General features: G+C 37.0%; 1 protein-coding gene across 3 annotated transcripts in view; it reads left to right on the forward strand.

Annotated features, from left to right (window-relative positions):
* Window positions 1-18,937, forward strand: part of LOC126190282 (cell division cycle and apoptosis regulator protein 1-like) — a 253,430-nt gene that overhangs the window by 90,672 nt on the left and 143,821 nt on the right. For all 3 annotated transcript variants that reach the window (XM_049931010.1, XM_049931011.1, XM_049931009.1), the window contains exons 7-9: window positions 6,864-7,002; window positions 7,122-7,247; window positions 13,888-14,113. In XM_049931010.1, coding sequence (XP_049786967.1) covers window positions 6,864-7,002; window positions 7,122-7,247; window positions 13,888-14,113 — 491 coding nt within the window. The remainder of the gene's footprint in view (window positions 1-6,863; window positions 7,003-7,121; window positions 7,248-13,887; window positions 14,114-18,937) is intronic.

Here is an 18,937-nt window from a genome sequence, read left to right on the forward strand (position 1 = left end):
CTAGAGGAAGTACTAGAAAAGTGCCTCATGATCAAAAAACAGTTTCACAGAAGGCAGATTTGTAAAATTCTGCTACAGCTGTCATTATATTTGAAACAAAATATTTAGTTCAAAACTACTGACCAAATTTGCTTACTTAGTCACCTTCAATAAATGTTTATGTATGTTCGTATGTATATAGCATTAAGAGGTCTTACAGTGCCATAAAAGGAACAGGACATCAGAGTCTACCCCAGCCAGCATCGGACTTTCATAAACCATACTAAAATGCTTCATTTCGCTCTAATTGCACATTTCTATGTCCAGATGCACTCTGAAGTACCTGATATTCAGCTTTTCATATGGTTTTCGTGATACCAATTTTCTTAGAGGTCCAGTACTGTATTCTCAAGTTTGGTTCTTTATTATGCTGTAATGTCATTTGTCCCTGAAAATGAAAATTTGCATTTGAAAGTGAACGAAGTTGAAAGTAGCCAATAATGTGGAATGAAACACTTCGTTTCAAATAAACTAACTGCCTCAGCGGAAAAAATTAATAGAAGCAAATTTATCTACAAAACAGACAGAAATAGCTTCATTAAGACATTAATGGTTGATTGCAAATAACGTGGAAATAATATAAAATCTGAAAATTGAAACTAACTTATTTTGGTCTTTCATGGTTATGAGAATGTATATTAATTCACTTGATGGCTCCCGGCTACAGAAATCTGTTTTGATTTCATTTGACGTAGGAGCTGTAAACGAAGGGACCAGCAACATCACGAAACATATATACACAGGTCACATGGAGAAGGATTATGTAGTGATTCCATGCAACTAGATTTAACTCCATCACAACTCGTGCAACGTGCAGCTGCCAAAAGTTTCATTTCAGACACGACAGAGACCCTCAAAACGATGAAACTTAAGTGTATACTGGTGGCGCCATGTCTACAATCAAACATGAAACCATTTGCGTGCAACTCATTCCTCCCAATGAGTGGCGCAAACCGCTGTCATGTAAACTAGGCTTTAGCTATATCAGCAATAGCAACAAGCAGCCAGATACTACCCAGAAAAAATTTTCTGGCACACCCAAGCTGCCAGATTCACGCATCCGCAGAGCAGTCTGAGTTGTAGTGAGATGAAGGGTAGTATCCACGTAAACTGTGTTTAGTGATTTTGCTGTTTCCTCTTGGTTTACATCTCTCACATCAAATGAAAACAAAACGGATTTCTGTGGCCGGGAACTATAAAGTGAATTAAAATACATAATTATGGAAGGCTAAAATATGTTATTAGTTTGTTTTATTTCCAGGATTTAGCCAGTCTTGCATTAATTGCCGTGCAGAATGATGAATTTATTTTTGTTGATTTGCTAAAAAAAATTTGACTTTAAATCTTTCCCGCAGAGGCAGTCAATTTATTTGAAACGCTATTACTAGTGTCAAGCGTTCCTGGAATTTAAAGTGCACTTTATGTCCTGGGGCGTATGGCATCATGCCATAATAAAGAGGTAAACATGAGATAATACAGTACTGGTAATCCAAGAAAATTTGCATCCTGAAAACCATAATGAAACGTTTAATATCAGGTTGGAGCCTACTTCTTTGTGAATCTGGAAATACGAGCCCTTTAAGTTGAATTACGCCTTTTTAGTATGGTTTACAAAATCCCAATGCTCTTGGAGTATCCTCCAATGTCCTGTTTCATTTATGACGTAATGTAAGATCTCTTAATGCTATATACATATGAATATACGGGCTACCTGCGTCGTCATAGCTGCACAGGCACAGTAACGCCGTTTCCTGGCTCTGACAACAGCTGAAACGGATTGTAACAGGTCACGGGAAAATATTGCAATTGGTGGTTTGAAAAGCATTACTTTCGAAGTACATTTCATATTATGCAATGTTCCTTGTCCGAATGTGCTTTGAATTTATTAAATCACAGAGTTATTGATCCTCAGCTTAACACGTTGAGGGCCAGTCACTTAGAAGAATTTCAAGCCCAGAACACTAGGCATTCAGGTCATTACTTAACATTTTGCTGGCACATTTGTGTGATGTATCGAAGTGCAACACATGCAAAAAGACAAATATTATATTTAAAATCTTAGCTTTCCTTGTAACAGTGCTATGTAAATTTAAACCATTAACTTTCCATATTTGTTTGTTCGTGCTTCTTAACAGTCATGTTGCTATAGGCTGACTGCATCAACTGTCCTATTCTCTAAATCACTACACATGTGACACATCTTCTGAAAGACGAAAACCGAATTTCGGAAACCGTCTTTCGCTGTCATGTTTATGTGTTAAGGTCTGAAGTGGATTTGCTAGCCCAGTTAACGACGGCGCCTGGAAAACAACTGATATAGTTCAAGTCAGCACAATCACTATTTCCCTTTGAGGTGTAAACAGCTTCAATCTAATGCTTCTACCTATCCTTTACTGTGCAAAAAGCCACTCCGTCAATATCAGCTGAAATTTTTAAAAAAACAAGACGAAACCTGAAAGCCCAAGCAAGTTTCAATACTGGCTGTGTTTTACATAGGAGCGAAAAACAATTGCGGAATTGGAAAACCGGCAACCAGAAGCGGATTTCCAGAATCGATTTTGAAGTGTTTACATGACCACCCAGAAGTGGTATTAGGAGATCGGTTTACAAAATCCACTTTCGGGAGCCCCATGTAAAGCGGTGAATGTCTGTTATCATTGGCTGACTAGATCACATGACATGAGCTATGATTGGATTACAAAAGCGCTTCGCAATCTCGTTTTCAGAGCATCAGAAACTTCTGTGTTTGGTGGAATTCGACTATGTACTTTTACGAAAGTACGATTGGCTTACAAAAGTGCATTGCAATCTCTATTTCAAAGCTTCAAAAACTAACGATCTGTGTTTCGTGGAAACATCAAAGATCTTTCGAAAATGCAGACCTATATCACTTTCCTAAAGTGGCAGGAGGTTCTACACCAGTTTATAAAATCTTAACCATTCAAAGGACTGATAAGTTTTACGATTCTGAGGGAAAATATACCGTCACTTAACATGGAAAAAGCATATTTTTACCCGGGAGAAAGTGTATTTTTTAACCGGGAAATCCGGGAATTTTTTTTTTGTCTTGTCCGCGTATACCCCCTGGTAAAGGGAATTTAGTTACATCCTGTATGCCCTATTCTGAATGATTTCCTAGATAGAACTCATTTAATGTATGTTCTTATTTATTTTCTGTGTTCTTGAATACATTGTCCGGTTTACACGTGCACAATGATTAGTGAATATTACAACATTTGTTTTACAAAATATTGATTGAAGAACACATATTTTTAACATATTCACCTCAAAGCATTGTCGTACACGTAACATTACAACTGTAGTACAGGTCACAATAAATGAATACTCCACTGTCAGCTTCAGTGCATTTGTGCACTCCTTGGAAAACGTGTTGTGTTGCTTGTCTGAGTGCCTTTTACATGCACTGATGAGGGCAGCAGAATCTGTGATGCGACAAGCAATTCCCGTTTTGTTTGTACCCCTAAGATTTCATCCAACCTCATAAAGAAAAATCTAAAGGCATAAGGTCTGGCGATCTTGATGACCAGTAAGTTGCACTACCACTACCAATCCAGAGATTAGGGTATCATCAAAGTCATATGGCATTGTCACCAATGTGAAGATTGTGGACACACTGTAAGTGAAATGAGTACAAATTTTCCACACACATTGTTCATCATGTGTGTTTTTGTGTGACGTTGATATGTGCAGAAAGTCTCCATATGCTGATAATAGGATTACGCTTCATCATTTCGACAATGTGTTGCTGTTCCTGCAGAGATTGTTGAACTATATATTCAAATTAAAAATGGAAACTTTGAAGACTACCTGTTACACACAGTGTGCTGAATACTTTGGTAAACACTTCACAACCAAGAATTTGACTTTTTAGAAAGTGCCAACAGTATTCTTTGACAATAATGGGAGCACGCCCGTTGTGGGATCTGTAAACATACATAATGTATGCGTGTTCTTCATTAGTTTAGATGTGTGGCATTTTAACCAGCACATGTAGAAATACACTTAACCAATGCTTCTCCTTGATACGCTCTCAATCAATCACACTACTTCACTCACAACACACCGTAATCAACTATGCATCCAGCAAGCTAGTTTAATACCAGATACACTGCATAGAGTTGAAAACAATGTAGGTTGGGCTAGAGTAAAACAATAAAGAGGTTGTGCGCCACTAACCCAAAAACAAATGTGCATTAAATATTATTTCATTAAATGTGTTCTATCGCAGAAACCATTTGGCATAGGGCATATGTCCATAGAAACTTTTTGTTGCTTCAGATGAGCATTCATGTCATATCCCTGAATACTGGCCATTCCTCCTGTGAAACAAATCTCTTATACTGCAAGCTCTTTGCTTTCCATGTTTTGAGAGCTGGTAGATCAAAACAAGAGAATGAAAGTCTAGTAAACTTGGGCTCTAAAGTGCAAGAGTCACACAAGATGATACCCAGAATAAAGAAGCTTTTCAATCTAATGCCCATGGTAACCAGGAGAAGGAGGAAATAAAGAAGACCAGAATAATTTGGTCTGAAGCAAGAACACAAGCTCATAGCAAAGAATGAGAGAGATATGGGCACAAATACTGCCAACCAACATTTTTAAGTACTTTGTGCAGTTCTAAATAGGCTCATTTACTTTTTTATGTAAGAATACACTTGAGATTTATTTTTCAAATTTATGTACACAGAATATATCTTAGAAACATTCTAAAACAACCAGACTTTTGTCCTATTGTTATGTGATGTAATGTTCTAAACTACTCCAAATAGAACATCCAAACAGTACTTCTGTATAATGTACATTTCATGATTTTAAAATACAAAATGACAATTTAGAATAGGAAAATATGCTTCCTCAAGGTAGTGTTTGCTCTCACAGTTAACAACATACAGTCTGTTGACTACTATTCTTATGACATCACAACAACATGTCACTAGCAAATGACAGATGGCTAAAGGAATTTATGGAGATGGAAAGTTTTATGTTCTCAGCCAAAAACCTTAATGCTGCAGTTTTACAGAACCTTTCTATTATTCTGACTTGATTATATACACTTGATTTGTTAGTCTGCTATACTATATTGTTGCAATGTATTAGACAAAGTCATCAATAGGGACGTAGGCTGGCCACAAGAGCATTTCAGTACCATCTCTGTTACATGATTTGGCAAATGTATAAGATCTACCATCATTGCAGACCCAGTTGCTCATCCAGTAATGAAACAGATTCCTAGTACACATGTGCAAGTAACAACTCCTTTTGAGGTTGCCTTTTAGATTTGATGTGACAGATATCGGTATTTTCCACTGAGTTGAAGTAGAGAACCTTCATTGTTTCATTCATTCATGTTCTATAGATCCCATAAATAAGAAGAAACTTAAGTAATAGTGACTGAGTCAAATTATACACAAATTGTAAATTAAAAGACAACACAGAGTAGCTAGTGTACCCTTACTTTCAGAAGGCAAATTTCCAAGTGCCGCCATAAAAATACTTAAAAGTGAAAATATTATATGAGTACCCACCTTCTGAAACTTATACTTCAGGGGAAAGTTGGAAAGGAGGGGCATCTCACTTATACCCCATTTTGAGTGCCCCATTTGTTATTAATATGATGAGAGACCAAGATAAAGCTGAAGGTGACAGATAGTACTTCGATAATCACTGTGTCAGTTTAAAGAGAGTGAGTGAATTGTGGGTGGGGGAGGAGGGGGGGGGGGTGAGAGGTGAAGATAAATGTAAGTTGCCCGTGTGGTGTACCAGGCACTCAGGTCCCTTGACTGAAGCTGTAGAAAATGCTTGAGAACTGGTTACTAGGTATACCCAAGGTAGAAAGTCCTTCCATGCCCATGCATGCACTCAGCTAGTTCAGTGGTGGTCATTCCATTAAAAAAACCTGTGCCATAAACATAAGTTAGTTGGTAACAATTTCTCTGCCTTTGATGTTTTTGGCTTTACAAGTGGTGGGCCTACACTAACTGGTACTAGGTGGGTGTATGAGGTAGGTTTTTCGGTGGGAATGGTTGCAGATATTTACCTTGGGGAGGAATAATGGTATGCGACTGCCACATGATTTTACAAGGATATTATGGAGTTTAGGAGAATTCTGGAAGGCAACAATGGGTGGTGTGGTAAAGATATCTGGGAGTAATGAGTAATGTGTTTCTTGTGTGGGTTTTACTTCTTGACAAAGTGGGTGCTTCCTAATTTTTTTGAAAGTGAGAGCTGTGTTCATTGGAGAGTGAGGATAGGAAACAGCCCAAGAGATCCATTTTTAACAAGGTCCGCAGGATAGTTGCATTAGTGGAAAACCTGGGAAAAGTTATTGAAAGATATGACGTTGGCACAGAAAAATTTTCCACCAATGCCTAGCCAGTAATGAAGGGAGTGTTTTACAAGGAAGGGGTACCCTCTGAATACTGGAACATGGAGGAATCCCAAGAAATATGCAAGTAGGTATAGCCACCATTGAAAATTGTCATGCGATTGCCAAATTGGAGAAACATCCAAGAAGAGAGTGAAAGATGGAATAGCTGGCATTGAGGAACAAGTAGATTTGCGTGCATGCGTGCGTGCGTGTTTTGCAGATATGTTGTTTTTATCGTGAGAAAAATGTTAATGTTTTATCATTTTTAAATCTCTCTCAAATTATTTTAGTAAATGCTCTGAAGACTTCACACATCATCATGATAGAGCATTTTGTCTTTTGATATGAGTACATAAAGTTTGTTGTAAGGGTATAACTATTTTTTTTTGTAGATATTATGCATGCTGCATTGTATCTTGTATTCTTACTGTGTTAGCCGAAAATTCAGGAAGTGGAAACAATTATGGAAATCGGAGCAATCAGCGCAAATCCAGCCGTCAGGATAGAAAGGACAGAGCAAGAGAAACAGATGATGAGGAAGTTGATAGAAAGAAGAGGAGGGAGGAAAGGATCAGGTATTAAAGCTGTTATATTGTTCACATTATATGTGTTTTCCCTTTATTCAATACAGTTTAAAGCTGTCATTCTTATTCTTTGACCAAATAGGAGCAAATAAATGATACTTTTATTTTAGGGAGAGAGAGGAGAAAGAAAAGAGAAGCCCTTCTGTCCGACAAAGGAGCAAAAGCCCTAGACCTCGCAGAAGGCAGCGAATTGTTCCACGTTACATGGTTCATATACCGAAAATGGCGCTTGATCTGTAAGTTCTTTTCATTGAAACTGCTATGATGTAATACTTAAGGCATTACTATTTTGCAGTAAGTTAATAGCGTGTGAATAATATCTGTGGCTTTGTTTGAGTTGTATGTGCTTTGTGTGTTAGAGAGAGAGAGAGAGAGAGAGAGAGAGAGAGAGAGAGAGAGAGAGAGAGAGAGAGAAGAAGAAATTGGTTATGATTCCTAAGCAATTAGCTCTCTTCCGAAGAAAGCCGAACTTGAGTGGTAGATAAGGATTTACTGAAGGCATTGTACATTATCAGACAACTATCCTAACCAAGCACCACCGTCTACAGATGTGTGTTAGAAAATTTCTGAGCTATGAGCAGTGGATTCTGAGGCATTTGCCATGTCATACTGCAAGTGTTCGTATTTCAGTATACTAAACAGCCATTTCATTGCAAAATGTGTTGTTAGAACATTAAAAAAATGCTTTGTCAAAGTACATAAGTCACTTGAGATAAGCTTCAGACTGCCCTGAAGATTGTTGAAGACTAGTTTCTAGAAATTAACTCATACTCACTGTTACCATTGGTATTGCATGTTCCATGAATAATGATGTGGAGTAAGTCAGTTTACAGAATAAAATGGCTACATGCTGACCATTTACAGTTGATTGTCAATATCAGTGAAATTCGCCACCAGCTGTGTCACTGAGATTTTATTTTATTTTGTTTTGTTCACCAGTTTTGGTATTCCACTGTGACATATTCAGTTCCCTGCATAATAAAAGAGTATACATGTAGTGTATATCAGAGTGTACAAAGCAAACTCACAGAAAGTGACAGGTAATTATGTTGTTGTTGTTGTTGTTGTTGTTGTGGTCTTCAGTCCAGAGACTGGTTTGATGCAGCTCTCCATGCTACTCTATCCTGTGCAAGCTTCTTCATCTCCCAGTACCTACTACAACCTACATCCCTCTGAATCTGCTTGGTGTATTCATCTCTTGGTCTCCCTCTACGATTTTTACCCTCTACACTGCCCTCCAATACTAAATTGGTGATCACTTGATGCCTCAGGTAATTATAAAAAAGGTTAAAGCTACAAAATGAAAGTAGTGGCATTAAACCATATCTATGTGTACATCCAGCACAATAGAATAAAATGTGTATATATTTGTTATTCTTCAGGCAGAAGGGTTGAAGGGAAAAGGAGGGTGAAGGAAAAGGACTGGAGAGTTCTAGGAAAAGGGGTATATTTTGGGAACAATATGCATATTTACAGCCTAGGTACTGTACTGTTGATACGATTAGTTGTCACGGCATCAAAAATGCAGCTTGACGCAAAACCCAATGGCAGATGACTTATTCATAGAAAAACAGCATGCAAAGTGCACAGTAAGAATATTCATAAAGTACCGTGTGGGCCTAGGTTACACAGCAAATCAAAATAAAAACATTTGATTTGGAATACTTTATATGACTTAATAGGTCAGCACTACCACAGTGAAACAAACCAACAAGGATCTCAAGTCCTACTTAACCAAGGGGAGTCCTCGAAGTTCTATTTCCCTGGGAGTGGAAGGCAATACACTAATTACCTATCTATAAATGACAAATCCATCTAAATAATAAGACATAGTGGGTTGTGTCATGATAGATAATGTGGGTATGGAAAAGATAAAATGTAAGTTAGTGTCGAAGATTACCATATCATCAAAGTTGAATCCCACTAAATGAGTAACGTATTTGCGTGAAAAAGGGGCACCGATTGTGCACGAAAAAGAGTTTATTGACTGGAACCATATATTTAGATGGGTTGCCGACGTGTTAAGTGATATAAAGGATACCAAATCATATTGTTTTATTTTGGTTTGCTGTGTAACTTAGGCTCACAAAGTATTTGTGAATATTGTTAGCATGCTCTTTGTATGCTGTTTTTCTCTTAATATGTCATCTGCCATTGGATTTTGCATCAAGCTGCATTTTTGGTGCCATGACAACTAATTATATTACCAGTTGTGATACTACCTAGGCTGTAAATATGCATATTATTGTACTTCATAGAATACAGTGTGTCATTTTACTTTAAATGAAGATAGGTCCTCATATATACCAGCGGGTTCTTCATCTATAAGAATTACATAGGATTTTATATTTTTTTAAAAAAATTCAGCGAAGCCCCCAATTATATATTGTCTGGCTCTGATTATTTTAATGTTTTTGCATATTCTCTTGAAAATCCGTGGTGTTAAAGAGTTTTTTGACTAACAAATATGTACATAATTTTTTTCTGTTGAGCTGTATGTACACAGAGATTTGGTTTAATGCCACTACTTTCATTTTGTGGCTTCAACCATTATTATGATTACCCGTCACTGTCTATAAGTTTGCTTTGTAGCCCTGATATACACTATTTGTGTATACTCTTTCATTATGCAGGGGCCTGAAGATGGCACAGTGGAATGCCAAAAATAAAGTAATATGTCAGTTACATGGCTGTTGGTGAATTTCATTGATATTGACAATTACTTAACCATCTGATGTCCTCTGTCCATGATGGATCAAGAGAGAATTTACAGTTGAATTCACACAAAAGAGAACAATATGTAGTTCAATAATACAAGTATTATATACAACTTATGCATTAGATTAGCTGTTAGTTTCTAAAGAATCTTTCTTCTGTGTGACAGGAGAAGTCACCCATAAGGAACAACTTACTTTCAGATTAAATTTTGCTACTTGTCAGGTAATTAATATCCATGAGTAAATGAACAAAGAGTTGGGAAACAACAGTATTCACCCCTTTTGGAGCTAAAGTAAGTTTTAATCACAAATAAAGCAGGACATTTTTTTCTGTTTTTGTAGTTTTGAATGTCGTTATTTGTTCAGAACTCTGATGGATTATTTACAAGAACTTTCATAACAGAGAATTTGTACTGTGGTGTCATTATTAAAATACCTCCGTAAACAGTTGTCTGAAAAGGTAGTCAAGGGTGGGCACCATGTTTCATTTGTCGCTCCCCAAAACTTGCAATAATGTGAAGTGCAGAAGTGGCTGGAACTAAGTCAGAATGTCAAAAATACAGATTTGTTTCCCCAATTTAAATTCTAATCATTGTGTCAGAAATAAATGACCTTTGCTTGATGTGTATTAAATAGATTGGAATAATATGTGAGAAATAAAGAGGAAGCAATATTGAACTTTCAGTAGTCCATTGATGATTCCCCCCCTCCAATGGAAAAAATATTCCCCCATCCCACCTTCAGTTCACGAATTATGAAGTGCAAAATTTTGCTTACTTTTTGTTAGGTGTGACTTGAACTGTCTGTTAGCAATATTATTAATTCCACTTCGTCATATGTGAGGATAGGGCAGGCCATGCCGAGGTGGGGGAGCAGGAAAGACATAACCTTTCATGCTCGCATTGCAGCGCTACACATGCCTGCTATTCTGGCAATGCATCTACAGTCTTTTGCCTTTTCCTTCTTCTCTCCACTCTCTTTTCTGCTGCTCGCATCAGATGCACATCCACAGGGTCCATAGACAGTGGCCATGTGTGAGTGAGTTCAGCTCGAATGAGTGTGTATGTGTTTCCTATTTCCAAAGGAGGAAGTTTTTGTCTTAAAGTTTAATGTTTAGCAGTCTTTTCACTGTGCCGGCCTGCAACTTAATGCCTTCTCTCTGTGGTAAGTAGCAATCTATCCTTTTCATAATATTATTATTGTTAATGATTCATGGAAAATCTCATATAAAGATGTGAAACAAATACTAACAAAGAGATAGAGGGGCTGGCCAGTACTTACCTCAGCTCAGTACAGCCGATAGATACACAAAAAACAGAACCGAAAATTTACGTTCCTAGCTTTCGGAACAAATGTTCCTTCATCAGGGAGGAGAGAGGGGAAAGAAATGGAAGAAGGGAAAGTAGATTCAGTTACTCACAACCCAGGTTATGAAGCAACAGGGAAAGGAAAACAGGGAGGGTAGCAAAGATGGAGGCATGGTTGTCAGAGGGAAGCCAAAGACCCTGTTTTCCTTTCCCTGTTGCTTCATAACCTGGGTTGTGAGTAACTAAATCTACTTTCCCTTCTTCCCTTTCTTTCCCCTCTCTCCTCCCTGATGAAGGAACATTTGTTCCAAAAGCTAGGAACGTAAATTTTCGGTTCTGTTTTTTGTGTATCTATCGGCTGTATTGAGCTGAGGTAAGTACCGGCCAGCTCCTCTATCTCTTTGTTAGTATTATTATTGTCATTCCATCCGGGACTTTCCAGTGTTTGGGAAGACTAACAGACACAGTTTTGTTATCTAATCATTGTAAAATCTGGTGATTGAACATATTGACAGCATTAGCAGTTGAACAACCTGTCTGAAATCAAAATTGTGGTATGATTTTTAGTACCAAAACAGGTCAATATACTGAAGTATATCATTTACCCAAAAATTCTAGAAAATGATATCGTGAAACAGCTCAATAATGATTGGCATCCCTCCTGTCGCATTTTTTATAAATGTGTTTAACAGATTCATATATTTTAATCTCTCTAGAAAACAGACTCAACTTAGTGTCTCATTAAATGTTACCATTAAATCCATATAAACTTTTATATTTGTGTGGTTTTGTTACTGTCTTAATTTCAGATGGAGGAGTGAGTGAGAGTACGAGATATCTAAACTTTGCGGAAATTGCTTTGTGAACATACTGTCTTGATTTCTTTCTGCTGAACTCATTTACTGTACTGTCTCTATTATATTCAAGAAAATATTATCAAAAATACCTGCTACTTGTGAATGAACATTTATAACCCTTCCAGAGGAAAGACTGACACCAGATGCAATCAGGAATCGAAAAAATTTTATGGTGAAAGTTGAAAATTTATGGCAGACCATGCTTTGAACTCTGATTCTCCCGCTTAACACGATCAGTTGCCTTAACCACCTCAGCCATCCAGACATGCTTCCTGTCCAACCCAAATTCTCAACTTGTCACAAGCTAGTAATATCCACTGGCCATTCACCTGCTTGCTAGCAAGACCCTGGCCCCTGTTGTGCATCTGTCCTGAAGTTATCAAGGCAGCCGCAGCTGCAGAGATATATGTATTTCTGACATTGTGCCAGAACAGGGGTGACCTGCAGTGTAATAAACTCAGAAGAAAAACTTCAATAACCCAAGATTGCCAGCAAAGCATTCATTTCGATAACCTATTTCAGTAAGACTACATTATCATCTTCAGATCTTACACTCTACAAATAGAAATAATTTCCTCTTTCTGTGCTATGTATTGTGTCTCATCACGAATATGCATGTGAAGGTCACAAAAATTACTAGATATCAGCATATCGGATTTAAAATAAACAATGTGTACTAACATAAGGAGAGTGTGCCAAATAAAAGTGCTCATGCTTGCACAACAGTTGACTACAGCCTCAGATCAGTGACTGTTTTTGAACTGCTTCTACATTCTTGAGATAATTGTATTTAAAGCACATTAATGGAAAGTGTCAAACAGCAACTTGGCTTAGTATTACTTTTAATGCTAATTTTTTGCACCAAGAAAGCATACAATTATACAGTATGGCATGAGCTCTGTCTTTGGGACTGCTGTGATTGCTGTGTAGTAATCCAAACCATGGCCAGTTGTATCTGAATTTGTGTATACATACAAGTGTACTGTCTCAAATTCCTTACACATTGTGATGTCTGCTAAAGTCACAGATATACTAACCTCTCACTCACAATGATACCCACAGCCTTATTGCCATGTTTCACAGGTGCTCTGAAATAACTGGATGTGTGTTCTCATGTATGTACATAGTCCAGAAAAATTTTTCGGAGATGGTTGTTTGTGAGGTCGTGCATAGAGGATAAACGATCACTGTAACTGAGGCTGCTAAGTTATGTGTGTGTGCGCGTTACACCTGGACTCGGCACAAGCCAGTTTGAATCCTGATGGAGAAAAAAAATTCACATCACCATTATTTAGCTGGCAATGGAAGAAGATGATGATTATATTTGGTTTGTGAGGCACTTGACTGCATGGTTATCAGCACCTGTACAAATTCCCAGTCTTCACACAGTCCAGTCTCGCCATTTTCATGAATGATGATGAAGTGATTGAGGACAACACAAACATCCAATCCCCAATGGAAGAAGAGATATGGCTGTAAAATTGCTATTCACCAAACGCCAGTGTCTTGAGTTAAATTCCAAACCTCTCCCAGTGTCTCACGGGGTGGGCATGGGATATTCTTGATGGTAATCTATCCATTGGATGGGAACATCAAGTCTAAAGACTCTGTTTGTGCTATTTGAGATAAGTAAGCTGTGTGCAGGCACCTCTCCCGTCTATCAAGATCATCATCATCATCATCATCATCATCATCATCATCAACAACAACAACAACAACAACACAAAATGTCACTACACTATTCATGAACTGATCAGTCACTTATTCAAAAAAATTACATTCAAGATGATCGATATGCTAGCTGTCCAAGTGGCATCACCCAGAAAGTCTTCTGTCATGCTGTAATCCACGTTAATGACTAAATAAATAGTGATATGCTCATCCCATATCAGCAATATAGATACACAATGTTACTTTTTATGATAATAAAAATACCTTTCAGAATTTCTCAATGCAAGGTTTACTAATAGTTCAAATATTATTTCTTCCTTGCAGTCCTGAAGCAGATGTGTTGGAACTTCGCCGCAGATATTCAAACATGTATGTACCATCTGATTTCTTCTCTGCCAACTTTCGATGGGTTGATGCTTTCCCACCAAATACCCCATTCACTTTAGATCGACCATGCTCCTTTCATGTCATGCATAAGGAAGTGGATGCTGTCCTTGACAATAAGGCTGTGCTGGAACCACCAGATGCTGACTACTTGTTCTCAGCAAAGGTAAGTGTCACAGTTACATTGGCTGTTTATGATTTCTGTTCCATTAAAATAAGGAAGTCCCTAAAAATCCATTCCCTGCATGTATTTCATTTATAAGATATTGATGTAAGTTAGAAAAAAAATTGTGAACATAGAATAAAATATCTCACATCTGCAGTGCCATTATTTAGAGAAACTCAAGAACCAGAGTAAAAATTACAAATTTTTAAGTGCATGTATGTCATTGTTCTCTATAGTAGTGGGCAATCACAATATACAAGATAAGAAATGAAACCAATTTGTAAAAATATTTCATTGGAATGAGAAGCTAAGGGCTTCATATTCTTTATTTCAGCTATCATCTAAATCACACCTTTAACTCACCTAATTCAAACTGCATAGCTTGTTTCATCATGCCGCCATAATCAGATGCTATTAATAAATTTTACTTCAATCATAGCACAACATAAAGAGTCATGACCATGGGTATGTGACCTCGTCAATCAAAGATGGATTGTGCATTCTGTGTAACCTTTACTATGAAAGTAATGATTTGTTTTTGACTCTTGATGTAACAGATATAACAGCTGCTATATGTTTTGTACTTTAAAGCAAAAACTTGAGTGAACAGTATCTGATGATATTTGTATGCTGAACCTTGGTAAGAATTGGAAATAAATAAGTTATAGATAAGGTATACACAGATATTTGAAGAAAGTTTACAAACATGATTACAGACTCATGTGGAATTTATTTCCTTTGTTAACAAAAAAAGCTTGTAGAGTTTAAAAGCTGAAGCAAAGAGAATGTGGGTAGAAATTCACTCATTTTGAACATGAGTATTTTAGTAATTATATTATTTGTCTTGTATGATGACATCTATTATGATTTCTTCTTGCTCTTAGCACAGTGTCAGAGTATGACTTACGTTGAGCAAAATATTTTTGGGCTCGTTTTGTCCTCAGTACAACTATTAATCGAAAGATGCAGGTGCTTAAATTGAAGCACAGTACTTTAACTTCACTGTTCCAAGTATGATATTGCAAGTAAATATCCTCAGCAAAAACGTAATACAGATAACTCTTAGTGCAACTCCCTGCTAACTGCAAGCAAAACAAGAACAACAAAGATAAAGCATGCATCAAAGACAGTTTTAACATTAACAAAAGTGTCACTTTTCAACAAGATTTTCCCTAAATTAATTTGAGAGTTTTTAACTAACAATCTGAATGTCATGGTCTTCAAATGTTATTGCATCAGATAGCATTTCTGGTTAAATTCTTTATATGAAAATAATTAAGTTTTTTGAAAAATCATAAAATTAATATGATTAACATTAGATTCTTGTTGAAACACACATTCTACATAAATACACACAGCCAAATTATCTTTGTAATTCAAACTATAATACCATGCATTCGTAAAAAAATTAAATTGTCAGTTGCTCTATATTGGATTCTAATGTAACTTTTTGAGATGTACCAAGTTATTCAATAAGTGACAACAGTTGATCATTTGTTATTTGCATTACAAGCGGAATTGAATCGTATGTCAGGGTCTGTGAGTGTAAGTACATTTGGAAGCCATCAGGAAACTTGTCTAAATAATTTATATGCATTCAGATTACATGAAGAAATTACACTGGGGTTTTGTTTAGTGATGCTGTTTTCTCAAAGTAATATATCATACATTTAATACTGACACTTGGAAAGTGAGGTACTGTTTATTTATTGCTTCAGCATCGTTGTTGTCATCATCATCATCATCATCATCAGGAAATTCTTCAGCAAGTCAGGTAGGATGTTTCGAAATGATTTACCTCTATATGTTTCTGTCATAGTAGATGTACTCCCACATCACATCATCCCACATCTCTCATTTTCTCTTGAGGTCTTCTTTAATTTGGTCCAGCTGTCTCTTGGTAGGATATCCAACTGGCCTTCATCCTGCCATGTTCCTTTCCAAGTACTGACAGGGAATTTGGTTTGGCTGCAGTCATTGCATATGATTAAACCCATCCCCATCTCACTGTACTCAGCCTTCCCTCCATGATCATTTCCACTTGCATGTATTTCCTTATGTGCAGATACCCGAATTTTATGTATTTCTTTATGTGCAAATTCCTGAACTTCTCTCTCATCTTATTTTGTAGAACAACGCTAAGGAATTTGTTTTCACAAGCTTTTAGTTCACTTAAGTGTCTTCATGGGTGGAATTTAGACTATCTAATAAGAAAATAGTCACTTCAGAAATTGTCTTTCACATTCACTCATATTGGAAAAAAGAGTTCAGAATAATTGTGATCAGTTGTGTAAAGAGTAGTTTAAAGTTAATGAAGCCAAGGAAATAACAGGAACATGTTCACTTTATTACACCATTTTTCCCCCTCATGTGGAAATTTTGTGTTAATGTAATTGGCCACCTCATACGGGCTTCAGATTTTACATTCAGCAGCATATAATGAATTTTATCCCTAGTGGATGCTGACGAACTCCGTGACTGTTCTTTATGGGCTGTAGAAAATTATCCGCTACCAGTCACAATAAAAGGTTATTTATTTGTCACACGACCGGTTTCGGGCTTGCGCCCATCTTCAGGTGTTTATACATTCATGTACATGTTTGTACTTTTGGAGATCAATAAAGACGAAGCACCATTGTTACAGTTATGCTGTGGTGATAGTTTTACCGCTTAGTTACATACTTATGGTCATTTTCACGTCCATATTTCAGTTTTACGAAGCTATATGGATGTATAAACACCTGAAGATGGGCGCAAGCAGGAAACCGGTCGTGTGACGAATAAATCACCTTTTATTGTGACTGGTAGCGGATATTTTTCTACACCCCAATTCAGCAGCATGTTTTCTAAAGCAGCTGATTAATAATGTGCCTGGCAGAGGGTTCATCAAAACTTTTACAGTATTTCTTGACTGTTCTACTCTCAAACAATGCACAGAAAAAAAACATTTAAAACATTCTGTGTGAGTTCTAATTTCTCTCGTTTTATTATGATGATCATTTTTTCCCCTGTGTAGATGATTATCACAAAATACATCTGCATTCAGAGGAGAAAGTTGGAAACTGAAATTTCATGGAAAGATCTTTCCACAGTGAATAAGCCTTTGTTTTAAAGATTGCCACCTAACTTGTGTATCATCCATGGCAATCTCTTCCCTACTTCATGATAATCAAAATGAGCTTCCCTTCTTTGAACTTCTTTGATGTCCTCCGACAATCCTATCTGGTAGGGATCCCATACTGCACAGCAGTACTCTAGCGGAGGGCAGACAAGTGTCATGTAGGCAGTCTCTTAAGTGGAATTTTTTGCATCTTCTAAGTGTTCTGCCAATAAAACTAAATCTTTGGTTCACCTTCCCCACAATATTATCTGTATAATTTTTCCAGTTTAAGTTATTCGTAATTGTTATTTAGTTGAATTGACAGTCTTTATATTTGTGTGGTGTATCGTGTGACTTAAATTTAATGAATTCCTTTTAATATGCGTGTGAATGGGCTCACACTTTTCATTATTTAGAATCACTTGCCACTTTTCACACCATACAGATATCCTGAGAAAATAATTTTGCAATTGGATTTGATCTTCTGATGACTGTACTAAACGGAAAAACATCATCATCTGCAAACAATCTAAGAGGTTTGCTCAGATTTCTCCTAAATTCATTACTTGATTTGAATAAAAAGCTAGTTATGTTGCACAAAAAAGATATTTTCTGAAGCCGTGCTGACAGTGTGTAAGTAGATCATCACCTTTGAGTTGATCCATTATGTTCTCACACAGTATATATACCAAATTGTACTGCAAATTGACATCAGTGATATGGGTCTGTAATTTAGCAGATTACCCTTATTTCCTTTCTTGATTGCTGATGTGACCTGTGTAACTTTTCAGTGTGTGCATAAGGATCTTTAACCAAGCAAGCAGTTGTATATATTGTTAAATACAGAGCCTGTGATACCAGCATACACGTGAAGGAATCTATTTGGTATACAATCTGGACCAGAAGAATTGCTTTTATTAAGTGATATGAGTTGCTTTGCTATTTCAGGCGAATCTACTTCTGTTGTTGTGGTCTTCAGTCCTGAGACTGGTTTGATGCAGCTCTCCATGCTACTCTACCCTGTGCAAGCTTCTTCATCTCCCAGTACCTACTGCAGCCTACATCCTTCGGAATCTGCTTAGTGTATTCATCTCTTGGCCTCCCTCTGCGATTTTTACCCTCCATGCTGCCCTCCAATACTAAATTGGTGATCCCTTGATGCCTCAGAACATGTTCTACCAACCGATCCCTTCTTCTAGTCAAGTTGTGCCACAAGCTCCTCTTCTCCCCAATTCTATTCAATACCTCCTCATTAGTTATGTGATCTACCCATCTAATCTTCAGCATTCTTCTGTAGCACCACATTTCGAAAGCTTCTATTCTCTTCTTGTCTAAACTATTTATCGTCCACGTTTCACTTCCATACATGGCTACACTCCATACAAATACTTTCAGAAACGACTTCCTGACGCTTAAATCTATACTCGATGTTAACAACTTTTTCTTCTTCAGAAACGCTTTCTTTGCCATTGCCAGTGTACATTTTATATCCTCTCTATTTCGACCATCATCAGTTATTTTGCTCCCCAAATAGCAAAACTCCTTTACTACTTTAAGCCTGTCATTTCGTAATCTAATTCCCTCAGCATCACCCGACTTAATTTGACTACATTCCATTATCCTTGTTTTGCTTTTGTTGATGTTCATCTTATCCCCTCCTTTCAAGACTCTATCCATTCTGTTCAACTGCTCTTCCAAGTCCTTTGCTGTCTCTGACAGAATTA

Source organism: Schistocerca cancellata, chromosome 1 (assembly GCF_023864275.1).
Source record: "Schistocerca cancellata isolate TAMUIC-IGC-003103 chromosome 1, iqSchCanc2.1, whole genome shotgun sequence".
In the NCBI taxonomy this organism is placed as follows: Eukaryota; Metazoa; Arthropoda; class Insecta; order Orthoptera; family Acrididae; genus Schistocerca; species Schistocerca cancellata.